Here is a 16,770-nt window from a genome sequence, read left to right as displayed (position 1 = left end):
CCAACTCTGCACTGCTTCAATCTTCTTTAGATCCACCTGGATCCCCTCATTCGATACTATATGACCCAAGAATGCTAATGAGTCTACCCAAAACTCACACTTTAAAATTTTTGCATATAACTTCTTTTCTCTCAAGGTCTGAAGTGCAGTCCTCAGGTGCTGCTCATGATCCTCCCGACTCCGGGAGTATACCATAATGTCGTCAATAAACACAATGATGAATGAGTCAAGATAGGGCCGGAACACACTGTGCATCAAGTGCATAAAAGTTGTTGGGGCATTGGTCAGCCCAAAAGACATCACAAGAAACTCATAGTGACCATATCTGGTCCTGAAAGCAGTCTTCGGGATATCCGGCTCCCGAATCTTCAACTGATGATAACCTGAACGTAGGTCAATCTTGGAAAACACTCTGGCACCCTGTAACTGATCAAATAAGTCATCAATACGAGGCAATGGATACATGTTCTTCACTGTGACTTTGTTCAATTGGCGGTAATCAATACACTTCCGCATAGAACCATCCTTCTTCTTCACAAATAAGACAGGAGCACCCCAAGGTGACACACTAGGCCGAATGAAGCCTTTATCAAGCAATTCTTGAATCTGCTATTTCAACTCCTTCAAGTCAGGAGGAGCCATACGATATGGAGGAATAGAGATGGGCTGAGTGCCCGGCAACAAATCAATGCCAAAATTAATATCTCTGTCGGGCGGCATGCCCGGAAGATCAGCTGGAAACATATCTGGAAAGTCCCTCACTAGTGGAACTGACTCAACTGTAGGGGTATCAATACTGACATCTCTCACATAATCTAGATACGCGTCACACCCCTTCGCAACCATTCGTTAAGCTTTAAGAAAAGAAATAACTCTGCTGGGAGTATACTCTAAGGTAACTCTCCACTCTAATCGCGGTAAACCTGGCATAGCCAGCGTCACGATTTTAGCGTGACAATCAAGAATATCATAATGGGGCGACAACCAGTCCATGCCCAAAATAATATTAAAGTCCACCATGCTGAGCAATAATAAATCGACTCTGGTCTCAAAATCACTAAGAGCAATCAAACATGACTGATACACGCGGTCCACAACAAGAGAATCTTCCACAGTAGTGGATACATAAATAGGGGAACTCAAAGAATCCCGAGGTACGCCCAAATACAGAGCAAAATAAGAGGACACATAAGAATATATAGAGCGTGGGTCAAATAATACCGACGCATCTCTATGACAGACCGGAACAATACCTGTAATGACAGAATTAGAAGCAACTGCCTCTGTACGAGCAGGAAGTGCATAATATCTGGCTTGGCCTCCCCTCTAGGGCGACCTCTACCTCCCCGACCTCCACCTCGAACAGGTTGAGTAGGTGGGGTGGCAGCTGGTGCTGTAATCATAGCCTTAGGACCCGGTGCAGCACGTTGTGGCTGAAAAGTCTGTGGAGGTTCACCCCTCCTAATCCTGGGGCAATCCCTCACTATGTGGCGAGTGTCGCCACACTCAAAACAAGCTCTGGGAGGGCGTGGCTGCTATGACTGGCTCGGGCCAAGTCTGTTGGACTGGCCGCTAGGAACACCCCGTGCAGGAGACACACTAGATACTGGCGGTACATAATAAGGCTCCTGGGGTCTAGAAGGAGCCGGAACACCGCTGGAGGCTGGAAGAGCTGAATGAACGGGGCGGCTCACATAACCCCTACCATGGCGAGCTGTTGGGGCACGAGCTCCCAAATAATAACCAGCCTCTCGAGACCTCTTGGCCTCCCTGTCCTCTCTGTCCCGGAAAAACATGCCCTCGAATCTCCTGGCAATACCCGCAACCTACTGATAAGAAATATCCATCTCCAATTGCCTGGCCATACTACTCCGGATGCTAGGATGGAGACCCTCAATAAACCGTCGAACCCTCTCTCGAACTGTGGCAACTAAGGCCGGTGCATGTCGAGCCAAATCACTGAAGCGAACTGCATACTCTGACACAGTCATAGCACCCTGGCGTAACTGCTCAAACTTCGCGCGCCATGAGTCCATGAGGCTCTGAGGGACATACTCTCTCAAAAACAGGTCCGAAAACTGAGTCCATGTAAGTGAAGCTGCCTCAGCCGGACTACTCAACTCATAAGCACGCCACCACTGATAGGCTGCTCCTCTAAGCTGGAATGTGGTAAAAGTAACCTCGCTCGTCTATGCTACGCCCATAGTACGGAGAATACGATGACACTCCTCCAGAAAAGCCTGAGCATCATCTGTAGCCAATCCGCTGAAAGTAGGTGGGTGGTACTTCTTGTACCTCTCAAGTCTGAGCTGCTCCGCCTCAGAAGCTGCTGCCCTAACCTCGGGCCGAGCTGGAGCTACCGGCTGCATTGGAACAATCTCTGGAACCTAGTCGACCTGAACCCGTTGCTCTAGAGTACCGGCGACGGGAGTCTGTGCTCCTCCCCCGGCCTGAGATATGGTAAGAGCAAGTGGAATCAATCCAGCCTGAGCTAAGGTGCTGAACATGCTCAGAAACTGAGCTAGAGTCTCCTGGAGGGCTGGTGCAGCAACATGTATCTCAGGTGTCTGCCCTCCAGCTTGAGCTACTGGGGGCTCCTCTGTAGCAGCTCGTGTGGGTGCTCTGGCTGCACCACATGGACATCCTCGGCCTCTACCCCGACCCCGGCCTCTTGCGGCTCTAGCGGGGGCGCGGGTGCCTGTTCATCGGATCCGCTTGTACGTGTCCTCACCTTCTGTGAGAGAATATAATACAGAAATTTAGAGTCTCTGAAGTCAACAATTTTCACACGACAAGGAATCAAAGTAGTGAAATTTTCCTAACAGTTCCATAGCCTCCCGAAGATAAGTACAGACGTCTCTGTACCGATCCGCGAGACTAATAAACCGGTTTGTGACTCACGACACCTACGAACCTAGAGCTCTGATACCAACTTGTCACGACCCAATTTTTCCTCCGTGTGACGTCGTGACAGCACCTAGTCTCTACAACTAGGTAACCCTAACATTTTGCGGAATAATGAAATAAAAATATAAATTTAACCAATTATTCAAAAATACACAACAAGTTCCAAAACCCGAAACATCGTGAATCACAAACTACAGAAGGAAAATCTAGTGTCTCTATACATCAGAGTCTAACAAGAAAAAATACAGAAGATAATGGGCATGAGAAAGAGTAGAAGGGGACTCCGAGGTCTGCGGACGCGACAGATATATCTTTAAGTCTCCAAAGCTGTCCCGGCTCACTGACAGTGCGGCTGATAAGGTACACCTGGATCTGCACACGAAAAACATGTGCAGAGAGTAGCCTGAGTACACCACAATCGGTGCCCAGTAAGTGCCAAGCCTAACCTCGGTCGAGTAGTGGCGAGGTCAGGCCAAGGCCCTACTGGTAAGTATGTAATAAAACAATAAAGGCCCTACTGGTAAGTATGTAATAATACCGCAATAAAATAAAGGCTAAAATTTAACAACAATGAAATCATAGAAGGCAACAACTTAGTACACAGAAACACAACAGGGGATCTCCCAAGATACCGTCTCGTAATCCCAAACGTAAATGTGCAGGGGGATCTCCCAGAATACCGTTCCGTAGTCCCAAAATAAATATGCAGGGGGATCTCCCGGAATACCGTTTCGTAGCCCCAAAATAAATGTGCAGGGGGATCTCCCGGAATACCGTTCCGTAGTCCCAAAGTAAATATGCAGCGCGAATGATAGAAATACAACTACATCACGAAATTCTTACAATTTAGACTAAGTACCAGTCAGGGAAGAAGCAGGAAATTCATTAAGTATACTACACATAATTCACATAAACAATTAAGACACGTAGACATGTTGTATTAGACTAAACATGATAGCTACACATATTGGAATAATTCAATTAAAATTGAAAATAAATTAGTACTCATTAAAATGGTATAATTCAAAATAACAGGAAAAACATGTTGCCGCTCAGTAAGAAAATTTGGGTTTTCCACAACTAGCCCGTGTATGTACTCGTCACCTCACATACACGGTGCTCACATATCACAATAGTTCCAAATCTTAAAGGGATTTCCACCACACAAAGTTAGGCAAGCCACTTACCTCGAACCAAGCGCAATCAATCAGTCACAATGCCTTTCCCACGAATATCCAACTCCGAATGGCCCAAATCTAGCCAAAAACCCAAATCTAGCCAAAAGCAATTACATATCAAAAATACAACAATAATAGACTCATCTAATTTTAAGGAAAATTCCGAAATTAACTCAAAATCGCATGTGGGGCCCACATCTCGCAATCGGATAAAAGTCATAAAATTCGAAAGCCCGTTCACTCACGAGTCTAACCATATCAAATTTACTAAAATCCGACACCAAATGGTCCTCCAAATCCACAAAACTAACTTCCAAATCCCTTGCCTCCAATTCCCAATTTCCACCTTAAATACACACTAACTAGGCGAGAAAATATATGGGGAAGCAAGATTATTGATAAAAAATAAGCACAAGGGAATTAACTCAAGAAATGCCTCGAAAATGCTCTCAACAATCACCCTAAACCGAGTTTGCAATGTCAAAAATAACAAAAATCACGAAGCCCTTCGATTTTAACCACTACCTAAGTATTTCCGCACCTGCGGAACCTGGGCGGGTGCGCTTGTGCGGAAATTGTGCGCATCTGCGCAATTCACTTGCCCCCTCTACCTTCACACATGCGATGAAAGGGCCGCATCTGCGCGTGCGCGCCTGCGAAGACCCCTAACGCATCTGCGGGCATCGCATATGCGGAAAACTCCTCGCACCTGCGACCCCTGACACTCCTCCATTTTCCCGCTTCTGCGCCAATTTACTCGCACCTGCGGGCAGCCTTGCGCAGATGCGATTACAACAGAATTAGCAAAAGCACCAGATTTGCCTAAGTCCAATTTCATTCCGTTAAGCATCCGAAATACACCCGAGGCCCCGGGGACCTCAACCAAACCTACCAACCAATCCTATAACACCATACGAACTTAGTCAATCCTTCAAACCACATCGAACAACACCAAAAATCATGAATTAAGCACGGATTCAATACTAAGAACTTAGAATTTTCCAAATTCTACAAATGACGCCGAAACACGTCAAATCTAGTCTGAATTACCTCAAATTTTACACACAGGTCACAAATGACACTACGAACCTACAACCACTTTCGGAAATCCATTCCGAGCTCGATATCAAAGTTTTCACTATCGACCGAAATCGCCGAAAATCTAACTTTCGCCAATTCAAGCCTAAATCTACTACAGACCTCCAAAACACATTCCAGACGCGTTACTAAGCTCAAAATCACTCAACGGAGCTAACGGGGTCGACGGAATTCCATTCCGAATCCGTCTTCACACAGTTCCGACTACGGTCCAAATTCTAAAACTTAAGCTATCATTTAGGGACTAAGTGTCCCAAAACACTGCGAAACTCAAAACCAATCATCCCGGCAAGTCACAATAGCAGAAATAGATATGGGCAAAGCAATTAATAAGGGTTTGGGGCTCTTAACTCTCAAAACGACCGGCCGGGTCGTTACAAGTCTCCACTCCCTAGTCTCTTTTCCAACATAAGGTCTCCACTCCCTAATTAATTTTATTTTAGACATAGGGTCTCCACTCCCTAGTTGATTTTATTTTAGACATAGGGTCTCCACTCCCTAGTCGCCCTTTCCAACATAGGATCTCCACTCCCTAGTTGATTTATTTTAGACATAGGGCTCCACTCCCTAGTCGTTTTTCCAACATAGGGTCTCCAATCCCTAATTGATTTTATTTTAGACATAGGGTCTCCACTCCCTAGTTGATGATTTTATTTTAGACATAGGGTCTCCACTCCCTAGTTGATGATTTTATTTTAGACATCGGGTCTCCGCTCTCTAGTCTCTTTTCCAGCATAGGGTCTCCACTCCCTAGTTGATATTTTTAGACATAGGATCCTTATTTCCTAATTGCTTTTCCAACATAGGGTCTCCACTCCCTAGTTGATGTTTTCCAACATAGGGTCTCCACTCCCTAGTTGATATTTTCCAACATAGGGTCTTCACTCCCTAGTTGATGATTTTTGGACATAGGGTCTCCACTCCCTAGTTGAATTTATTTTAGACATAAGGAGAATTTATTTTAGACATAAGGTCTCCTCCCTAGTCATTTTTCCAACATAGGGTCTCCACTCCCTAATTAATTTTATTTTAGACGTAGGGTCTCCACTCCCTAGTTGCTTTTTCCAACAAAGGGTGTCCACTCCCTAGTTGATGTTTTTAGACATAGGGTCTCCACTCCCTAGTCGCTTTTCCAACATAGGGTCTCCACTCCCTAGTTGATGATTTTATTTTAGACATAGGGTCTCCACTCCTTAGTCGCTTTTCCAATATATGGTCTCCACTCCCTAGTTTATGTTTTTAGACATAAGGTCTCCACTCCCTAGTCGCTTTTCCAACATAGGATCTCCATTCTCTAGTTGATATTATTTTAGACATAGGGTCTCCACTCCCTAGTCTACTTTTCCAACATAGGGTCTCCACTCCCTAGTTTATATTTTTGGACATAGGGTCTCCACTCCCTAGTCTAATTTTTTCAACATATGGTCTCCACTCCCTAGTTGGTGATTTTTGGACATAGGGTCTCCACTCCCTAGTTTCTTTTCCAACATAGGGTCTCCACTCCCTAGTTGATTTTATTTTAGACATAGGGTCTCCACTCCCTAGTTGATTTTGTTTTAGACATAGAGTTTCCATTCCCTAGTCGCCCTTTCCAACATAGGGTCTCTACTCCCTAGTTAATTTATTTTAGACATAGGGCTCCACTCCCTAGTCGTTTTTTCAATATAGGGTCTCCAATCCCTAGTTGATTTTATTTTAGACATAGGGTCTCCACTCCCTAGTCTACTTTTCCAACATAGGGTCTTCACTCCCTCGTTGATGATTTTATTTTAGACATAGGGTCTAGACTCCCTAGTTGATTTTATTTTAGACATGGAGTCTCCACTCCCTAGTCGCTTTCCCAACATAGCGTCTCAACTCCCTAGTTGATGTTGCTTGACATAGGGTCTACACTCCCTAGTCTACTTTTCCAACATAGGGTCTTCACTCCCTAGTTGATGATTTTATTTTAGACATAGGGAGTGAATCTTCACTCCCTAGTATCTTTTCCAACATAGGGTCTCCACTCCTTAGTTGATTTTATTTTAGACATAGGGTCTCCACTCCCTAGTCGTTTTTCCAACATAGGGTCTTCACTCCCTAGTTGATTTTATTTTAGACATAGGGTCTCCACTCACTAGTCGCGTTTTCCAACATAGGGTCTCCACTCCCTATTTGATGTTTTTCGATATAGGGTCTCCACTCTCTAGTCGCTTTTCCAACATATGGTCTTCATTCCCTAGTTGATGATATTTTAGACATGGGATCTCCACTCCCTAGTCGCTTTTCCAACATTAGGGTCTCCACTCCCTAGTCTCTTTTCCAACATAGGGTCTCTACTCCCTAGTTGCTTTCATTTTAGACATAGGGTCTCCACTCCCTAGTCTCTGTTTTCTCAAGGTACACCAACTCCGACCTTTTATTGCTTTCAATAATAAAATAACATAGAGTTTTGTTACAAATAGCTCACGAAATTTTTCTAGTGAAAACTGTGGCAAAAAAATTTCGTTCATTTGGTTTTTCTAAGCAGGTTTTCCCTCGAGGCACACGTTTCGGGGTGGCCAGAAAAAAAAGTCTCAATCCAAAATAAGAAAAGAAAAAGAAAAAGAAAAAGAAGTGAATCCAAAATACAGAAGCAGATTAAGGGACGTGGAATGCTGAAGACATGACTGAGGTCACGAGCATTGCATTTCCCGTTTTGATCAGAAAAAGCCGTAGAAGAGTGAACTAGCAACTGCGGCTAGCAAGCATCAAGGTTTAGATCGGAGTCTGCATGAAGAACCAGCCAAGACTCAAGATCAAGTTTCAGAAGACTTAAAGATAGGAACCTTGTAACTCATAGCTGATAGGCTTGTTTAGTTTCTTTTCATTTTGATTTCGGTGTAATAAGGAGTTCAGCAAGCAGTAACAGCAACAACAACAGTGGAATCATAACTTTTCGGTAGTCCCAGCTACTAAAATTCCCAGAACTACACTGACCTGATTCCTTTATAGCCAAGAATATGTAGGCAACCTCCGAAGCAAGGTTCGGTCAAACTTTTTCAAAACACTTCCCATGGAGTATCAAACAGGCAAAATTTATTCGTAGTTGCTCACTTTATCTTTGCCCGAAAACTCTTCATATTTTCGAGCAAAGAGGGGTAGCCGTGAGCACCTAATTTTTTCTTTAATACAAATCATTCCTAAAAATATTCCAAAATAGTTTAGAGTGGTTCATACATATTTAGAGTTGTTTTTAAACCATTGAAAATCATAAAAAAAAAAATATATATTAAATTTTCCATTTCATAGCATTTTAGGTTTTATTTGCATTTTAAGGATTTGATTTAGATTTTAATTAATTTAATTAGGATTTAAAATCAAAGAAAAGAAAAAGAATGGAAAAAGGAAGATTTTGTTTAAGTTTGATCTCAAATTGGGCCACAGCAGCCCCAATTGGCCCAACTCCCCTCTTTCTCGCCCAACCCAAAACCCCACCTGCTTGCCCAGTCCGGCCCAATCCCCCTCTTCATTAAAACAATCCCCTATCCTCTCGGGAAAAAGAAGGTGCGACAATATCCAACATGTACGTAAATCAAACATCTGCTCTTGCACTAATCCTTCAATATGGCCATAAACTTAATAATCTATTAGATCCGTAGTCTTTAGAATTTATTACGCGCATATGGTCTAGCTAGACTATAGGAGTCTGCCTTACAAGCTCAAGCCAGAGCTCTTAGAATGTATTCAACAATTTTACATACACCAACTTCAGAAACCAAAAGATTGATAGACATAAACCAGGAAAATCAAGACAAAAACTGCTAAATAAAGCTCATATCTAAAAATATTATAACGATCTCATCCTCTGCTAATATGAATGAAAGAAGGATAACTAATTGTTATATTTTTGTTAAAAGGAAATTGAACCATGTCCTTCTCAAGAAGGAATAGGTGAAATGTAAGCCTCTATTGTGACTCATTTTTACCATATTGACTTCTAATATTTTAGTCCAGCAAAATATAAAACTCTATTGTGACTCATTTTTACCATATTCGACTTATAAGTTAACCATCTAATCACTCCAAAAATAGCAACAATCCCTAAGACCTATACAAAGTTGCTACCTAATCTCCCGAATGTGACAATAAATGCCAATTGCATAGATAGGCTGAAAATAAAAGCTTATGCAGCATGTGACTCATGTCTTCATTAACTCTACAGTTGCAAACACATACAATATTTGGCAAGGCTGGTGTAATCTCTTAGCACCCCTTCAAATGTATGTTGATTTTTCATTCTGTAATTAGGAAACTCTGTTATTCAAATTACGGGAATCAATATTTTTTGTCTGACGATTTCTTGATCATAACTTCAGCAGAACAAACCTATACTTTCCTGAGCCGAGGGTATATTGGAAATAACATCTCTACCTCTACAATGTAGGGATAAGGTTTGCGTACACACTACCCTCCCCAGACCCCACTATGTGGGATTATACTGGGTTGTTGTTGTTGTTGTAACGTCAGCAGAATGAACAAATATAAACAAGAACAGTGAATCCATAGTATAGTAATTCGATGATAAAGTTTCTTACAGGAAATGATAGATAAAGTAGAGTAATCTTGTGTTTCCAGTTGGTGATAGCCAATCTTTCATTTTTCCTCTTTAAGGCATATTTTCAAACACATAAAAACTATTGGAGAGACCTTGCTAGTGATAGTCAATTTTTCATTCCTTCTTTAAAGCAATTTGTCAAGACCACAAAGATAAATGCGAGCTACTTTTTCTTTTTCCCTCTTCGAAGCATATTGTCAAATATATAGAGAACATGAAAAACTAAGCAAACTAACAAAAGCTCAACTAAATCCAATTATGCGTCAATTCAGAGTAGACTCTAAAGACAAATAGAAAATGTCCTACGGAACTGTTTCAATCTGCAAGATGGGTATCGCAAAAAGAAAAAACCCAATGAGATGGAACCCAAAAAAAAGAGAGAAACAAAATTTGAAAATAGAAATCGCTAATTTCAATTCTAAATCAAACAACAAAGAGGACAAAGTCAATCACACCTCTTATATAAAATAAACGCCTATCAATTTTAATATAATACAACTGAGTAAAGAAGAAGCAAAGCAAATAAGTAGAAAAAGAAGCACAATAACAAAAAAAATCTCACCAGAAGTATTGTTATTGACCAAAAAAAGAATCCGGAGAGAAATCGAGAACTAGGAGAAGATGCAGAGATCAGTAAAAGTACTTATACTCACAAAACAACAACCCACAGAGAGAACTCGATAGGTAGTGGAGAAAATACTACAAAAATAGACAGGGGAAGAGATGATGGAGCAGAGTAAAGAGGGATGAAATTTCATAGAAAAGGAGGAATATATGTAGGTGTATTATCTCATAGAAGGCTTACTCACCAAAGTGAAGTGTACGTGTAAGCGCAGGGAACACATGTCAAGGTATGCGAAAATACTTAAATACCCCCATGTCAAAGCAGAGACGTCAACGGAGAGCAGCTTCTGGGCTCTTCTATATAAGTATATATAATAATATAATATAACAATCCTTTTATTTTTATTTTCGGCTGTTAATGGTGGGACCCACAGGAATAAAAGAAAGGATGATGCTTTTTTAAATTTAAAAATAATTTTATTTAAACTTATAATTTTATTCTTAATAAAATTTTTTTATAATCAAATAAATACTCTGTATTCCTTTATTACTCGTTTAGGAGCATAAATTTTAAAACTTATTATTTTTTTCTTAAATTTGCTATTTAGTCAAACATATATTATACGAGCGAATCGAGTGTATGATTTTGTAATAATCTATATCATGCTATTTCTTCTACTTGTAACTGGTAGAGTATATGTTACAACAGTCGCCGTTGCTCCATTTTTCCGATATGCCACTTGTTAAACCCTACCGGAGGGCCCTTAATAACTCAACTCGGCAAGTCCAACCAAAAACCCCAGACTCGCCATTCCCTTCTTCCTCCGATATCATTTTTGTGAACAGGGCAGTTTCTATCCTCAAAGGCCACGACCCAATTCCCTTGAACTCCTTATCTTCCCAATTCACCCCTCAATATGCTTCTTCCCTACTTTTCCAATCCCAATTTGATAAACCCCTTGTTCTAAGATTCATCAACTGGGCACGTCATCGCCAATTCTTCAACCTTCAGTGCAAGTGCATTTCCATTCATATCCTCACTCGTTTCAAGCTCTACAAGACCGCCCAATCCCTCGCCGAGGACGTCGCTGTGAAAGCTACCGATGACAAGGGTGAATTTGTCTTTTTATGTCTCAAGGACACTTACCATTCTTGCAACTCCAGCTCTGCTGTGTTCGACTTGATGGTAAAATCTTACTCTCATTTGAAAATGATTGATAAAGCCATGAATATCTTCGAATTAGCCAAGTCTAATGGGTTTATGCTTACTGTTTTGTCCTATAATTCTATTCTTGATGCGTTGATCAGGGTTTCATCTAATGAATTAGCTCAAGAGTTCTATGATGATATGGTTAAGTCTGGGGTTTCACCCAATGTGTATACTTATAATATTATGATCCGGGGGCTTTGTGGAAAAGGGGATTTGGAAAAGGGTTTGGCTTTTTTCAAAGAAATGGAAAAATGTGGCTGCTTGCCTAGTGTTGTAACATATAACACAATAATCGGTGCTTACTGTAAAATAGGTAAGGTTGATGAGGCAGTTAAATTGTTGAAACTAATGCAAGTTAGGAACTTGGAGCCGAGTGTGGTCACGTATAATGCTATTATTAATGGGTTGTGTCGAGAAGGAAGGATGAAAGAGACAAGTGAGGTTTTGGAAGATATGAGGGGAACGGGATTAGTTCCTGATGAAGTAACGTATAACACACTGGTAAATGGCTATTGCAGAGAGGGTAATTTTCACCAAGCACTTGTTTTGCACTCGGATATGTTAAGGAATGGATTATCTCCAGATGTTGTGACTTATACTTCTTTGATCAACAGCATGTGCAAGGCTGGGAATTTGCATCGCGCGATGGAATTCTTTGATCAATTACGTGCTAGGGGATTATATCCTAACAAGAGAACTTACACGACATTAATTGTTGGCTTCTCTCAGCAGGGTTTTATGAATGAGGCTTATAAACTTTTGAATGAAATGATTTCAAGTGGCTTTTCCCCTTCAATTGTTACTTACAATGCTTTAGTTAACGGGCATTGTGCATTGGGCAGGATGGAAGATGCTTTAAGTGTAATTCAAGAGATGGAATGGAGAGGGGTGGTCCCAGATGTTGTAACTTATAGTACAATGATATCTGGGTTTTGTAGAAACCACAATTTGGAAAGGGCATTCTGTGTTAAGCAGCAGATGGTTGAGAAAGGGGTTTCACCTGATGTTATTACTTATTCATCCCTAATTCAAGGTCTTTGCGAGCAGCAAAGCTTGACTGAAGCTCGTGAGCTTTTCCAGGAGATGTTGAGAGTGGGTATTCAACCTGATAAGTTTACATATACTACACTTATTGGTGCATACTGTGTAGAAGGGGATATTAAAGGCGCTCTTAACCTGCATGATGAAATGATAAATAAGGGTTTCTTTCCAGATGCCGTCACTTACAGTGTCCTAATCAACGGGCTCAACAAACAAGCTCGCACTAGAGAAGCAAAACGGCTTCTGTTCAAGTTGTTGTATGAGCAATCAGTTCCTAATAGTGTCACATATGATATGCTGATTGAAAGTTGCAATGATCTTGATTTTAAGAGTGCAACAGATCTTATTAAAGGATTCTGCATGAAAGGTTTGTTAGATGAAGCGGACAGAGTTTTTGAGTTGATGCTGCAAAAAGACAAGAAGCCGAGTGAAGTGGCTTACAACCTGCTTATACATGGTCATTCTAGGGGTGGGAATTTACATAGAGCCTTGCATCTTTACAGAGAAATGGTGAGTGTTGGATTTGTTCCTCATGCAATTAGTCTTATTGTGCTGATGAAAGAACTATTTAAAGAAGGGATGAGTGAAGAATTAAATCAAGTAATTCAAAGCACATTGGGGTCCTGTAAACTTGCTGATGGTGAGCTAGCAAAAGGTATTGTTGATGTAAACTACAAGGAAGGGAACATGGATGCAGTATTCAATGTACTTACTGATATGGCCAAGGATGGCCTTTTTCCTAATAGTGGGAAAACTGCTTTTTCTCGCATGCCACGATAAAGTATTTATCATCTGGAATGATCACACTACTTTTGTCATGTGCATGTTAGAGTGCATCAAACAGCAGAAAACTGGGCTGCAACAAGTTGCTTTCCACTCCTCTACGTTCTCATACCATTGTGAACATAGGAAAACAGTTGGAAAACTTCTTTCAGAAAACAGTTGCTAGAAAGCTTCTTAAATGGAGTTGTTAGAAAGCTGTCACCTTATTAAGTCAAGCAACTTTCTCGTTCAATATGGTTAAGTTCCTGATTTGCTTGTAATTCTACAGTTCCCCACAAGCTGGAAGGTCAGATATTCAACTCCTATATTTGGATTTAAAATGTACCTCAATTTTATCTAAGTTTTCTGCACATGAAATTCTGCATAAGACTTTTGAACTTCTTGAGAGAGTTCAATTATATTTATTCTTAGATTCTCGCATTTGGGGATGTCACTTTATGGTTATCAACTGCAAATTTTTTGGTTTTTCCTCTTCAGAAATGGCACCATCTATCAAGGCATGCGCAGAATATGGAACACCATCCTTGCTTGTGTATGGTGGGCAGATTGGAAAGAGAAATTGAGATGTTATGAATACAAAGCCATCTTAATTTAGAAGGTAAACTTTAACTGTATAGTTTTGCCTTTCTTTAGGGGTGTAAACAGCAACTTGTAAATGGGGCAGAATATGTTGGGATTCATGGACCTCACGTGTGGGATTACACTGGGTATGTTGTCGTTGTTTCATGGAATTTCCTCCATTGATAGAAAGTGAGGTTTTTGGCTTTGGGGGTCATCTTGTACTATGTAAAGATTAGAGCTCCTCCTTAGTGCTGAACTGCTGATTGTTTCATTAAGAATACCTTTCCTTTAAAAAAAACATGACACTATCATATTAATCATTCCCTCCCAGCATCTATGTCATGTATCTCATGTAAACATTGCCTTTTGTATTGGTTGATTAACTGAGCCCATGCCAACTAGATGTACCATACTCTCATGTCTTTCTGTAATACATCTGCTCTACTTTAATTGTTGGTCCATATATCAAAAACGCGTTGACAAAAAGCTGAACACCTTTTTCTTTTGTAAGTAATGGCTGAACGACGTTTCAAATCCCTTTAAGCAAATAAGTAGGGGTTTATCTGAACGGGTGAATCAAAAATGGGGAAGAGACGAGTTCTGTTTGAGGAAGTGTGCAAATTTCAGGTATGGCATCGTCTTTTGCTAATATGTTTGGTTCTCTTGCTAAAATTATACTTAGACAAAGACGTGACCGCAGGATCAATTTCTTATGCTTAACCAATTAAATTTAGACAATGATATGACTGAAGAGGAAAGAGCAATTTTTTAGGCCAAATATATAAACATCCCCTTAAAGTTGGCACCAAATTTCATTTAGACAGCTAAACCGAACCCTTCACCTATTGAACACTTAATGTAGGTCTAAAATGTACCCACTGAACACTATATGCTGACATGTAATAATGCGTGTATTTCACCTCTTATCCACACGTGAATGATTTAAAATTTGACTTCTTACAACTTTTACAATGTAAAATTGACCAAAGAGGACACATGTCATTCGAAGAAAAGAGAAAGGAGAATGCACAACTGTTCACATCTAATTTCTTCATTCCCCTTCTTCTGTTCGCTATCGTCTGTAGCCATCAATGGAGCTTTTCTTTGTCCCTTTATTTTTACCATTTTCCTTTCATTTAATTTTTTTCCCTTACACCATTAGAAAAAAAATTCTCCTTCTCTGTTTTCCAATCTCGCCATTTGTGGTAGCACTCTTCCTCTCTATATTCCAGCTATTTCCTTTCATTTTTCTTCTCCGCTAACAAATACACCCTCTGAAATAAAGAGCCATTACATTTACACCATTACAACTCCATTCTTCTTTCACTACCAAAGATTTTTCAATGAAAATGATGTTGAACTTCAAGAACTATGGCTAAGTGAAAAAAATGGTGGAAGCTCAAGAATCATAATGAAAACTCATGGAATTCTCTGCAAAAAGTGACGGTGGAAGAATCGAAATTTTAGATCAACAAACAGGTGGAAATCATTTCTGTGTGTGCGGGTGTTTTGTGAAATCTGTTTATTTTAATGGATGGAGGAGGAAGACATGTAAGGTGTTTGTGTATTGTGATCTTCTAATAGTAGTTTTTGGTGGCTGTAATAGCGGTGACGTTTGTTGTTGGACTTTGACGGTGGATATGGAGTAAAAATTGAGTGGAGATTTATGGTGTTCTGATGGAGTTCAGGTGATAAAAATAATACTATGTAAGATGAGATGAATTTGTGTGAGATGAAGAGGTGCTAATCTATTTAATTTTCCATTATTTTTGAAGGTTTGTTAATGGTGGAAACGGGAAGAGTCTAAGTGGAGAAGAAAGAGAAAAAATGGGAAAAAGGAAATAGACACGTGTTATATTTTAATTGGGCGTTTTGCCACATCAGATATGTTTAAACATCACGCGCCTTATTTTCCGAGAGATCCATCTTGAGGTGTTCAATAGGTACGTCACAAACATACATCGAGTGTTGAATAGGTAAAGGGTTCAGTTTAGGTGTCTAAATGAAATTTGATGCCAACTTTAAGGGGTTGTCTATGTATTTGGCCAATTTTTTATGATTAACCAATCCAAAGCTGTTATTGTTTAACTCTTCTTTGCTAGTAGCTTTTTTGATTGTTTTGGGATGGTTAGCACAGATACTTTAATCAGATGAGTACTTTGTGGATTCTTGTAATACTCTCTCTTTAGCTACCTGCATGCCTGACGGTCTTTTTCATTTGCATCATTCTGATAAGATGGTGATAGTTGCAGTCTTTGTGATAATGCCTAATGCTATCAGCTTCCTTTGAATTTCCAAAGGGGCATATATCCTGAAGTTGTTTGCTAAGCCAGTGCATGTTGCTTCTAGATGATGTTCCTGTGCTCAATGCAAGTTGGCGAAAGCTGAGCATTTTAGTACAAGCTATAATAGTCCTGACTTGCCTTATGACTATGGGGTTGCGGGAAGCATGTCACAGCTAGTTGCTTCATGGTGTGCAAAATTGGCACTGATATAATCTCTACTCATGCATTTGGAAGTGAAAGCATGTTGTCTTTAACAAGAATCCACGTGCGAATGTATTGATGATGTTTCCATGGTTAGAATCTGTACTTCTGATTATTCGCTCAAAATTGCTCCTGGCTTTTATGTTCTAGTTTGTTCCCAGAGCAACTCTGGTGCCACACGTTCTTCATGTTTCTTACGTCAATTTTAAGCAGCTGAACGCCACCCCGTGTTTTGGAAAGTCTGGTTATGCTTACTTATTATTTTATTTGATTTACGAATATCGTGTCCACTGGAACCTTTTTGTTGATTCACATTAGTTTTAATCGGTTGTCTTCTACTTACCAGGACGACATAATGGCCAAAAA

General features: G+C 40.4%; 1 protein-coding gene and 1 long non-coding RNA gene across 6 annotated transcripts; one reads left to right on the top strand and one right to left on the bottom strand.

Annotated features, from left to right (window-relative positions):
- Positions 1 to 1,051: 1,051 nt before the first annotated feature.
- LOC138898970 (uncharacterized) lies at positions 1,052 to 10,565 on the bottom strand. Of its 2 annotated transcripts, none has more exons than XR_011410846.1 (3): positions 10,322 to 10,565; positions 3,211 to 4,181; positions 1,052 to 2,726 (listed from the first exon to the last, which is right to left on the bottom strand). It is a non-coding gene; the product is annotated as an uncharacterized lncRNA (long non-coding RNA). The 2 variants fall into 2 exon arrangements; XR_011410847.1 differs by having other exon boundaries at positions 3,211 to 3,279; positions 10,322 to 10,557.
- Positions 10,566 to 10,972: 407 nt separating this feature from the next.
- LOC104092615 (pentatricopeptide repeat-containing protein At5g39710) lies at positions 10,973 to 16,627 on the top strand. 4 transcript variants are annotated; one of them, XM_018769613.2, is made up of 4 exons: positions 10,973 to 13,643; positions 13,835 to 13,955; positions 14,430 to 14,545; positions 16,268 to 16,627. In XM_018769613.2, exon 1 carries the CDS (start codon positions 11,021 to 11,023, stop codon positions 13,352 to 13,354), a length of 2,334 nt encoding a protein of 777 aa, XP_018625129.1. In that variant the 5' UTR covers positions 10,973 to 11,020; the 3' UTR covers positions 13,355 to 13,643; positions 13,835 to 13,955; positions 14,430 to 14,545; positions 16,268 to 16,627. The 4 variants fall into 4 exon arrangements, with proteins under 4 accessions (XP_018625129.1, XP_009596553.1, XP_009596552.1 ...); XM_009598258.3 differs by lacking the exon at positions 14,430 to 14,545; XM_009598257.3 differs by having other exon boundaries at positions 14,430 to 16,627.
- The last annotated feature ends 143 nt before the right edge of the window (positions 16,628 to 16,770 follow it).

The sequence above is a fragment of the Nicotiana tomentosiformis genome, chromosome 1 (assembly GCF_000390325.3).
Source record: "Nicotiana tomentosiformis chromosome 1, ASM39032v3, whole genome shotgun sequence".
NCBI lineage: Eukaryota > Viridiplantae > Streptophyta > Magnoliopsida > Solanales > Solanaceae > Nicotiana > Nicotiana tomentosiformis.
The sequence above is the reverse complement of the archived record's forward strand: the minus strand, read 5'-3'. Positions and strand labels throughout refer to the sequence as shown.

Excerpts from the sequence above, each read along its gene's own strand:
- LOC104092615 (XM_009598258.3), top strand. The coding sequence starts at position 11,021 with ATGTTACAACAGTCGCCGTTGCTCCATTTTTCCGATATGCCACTTGTT.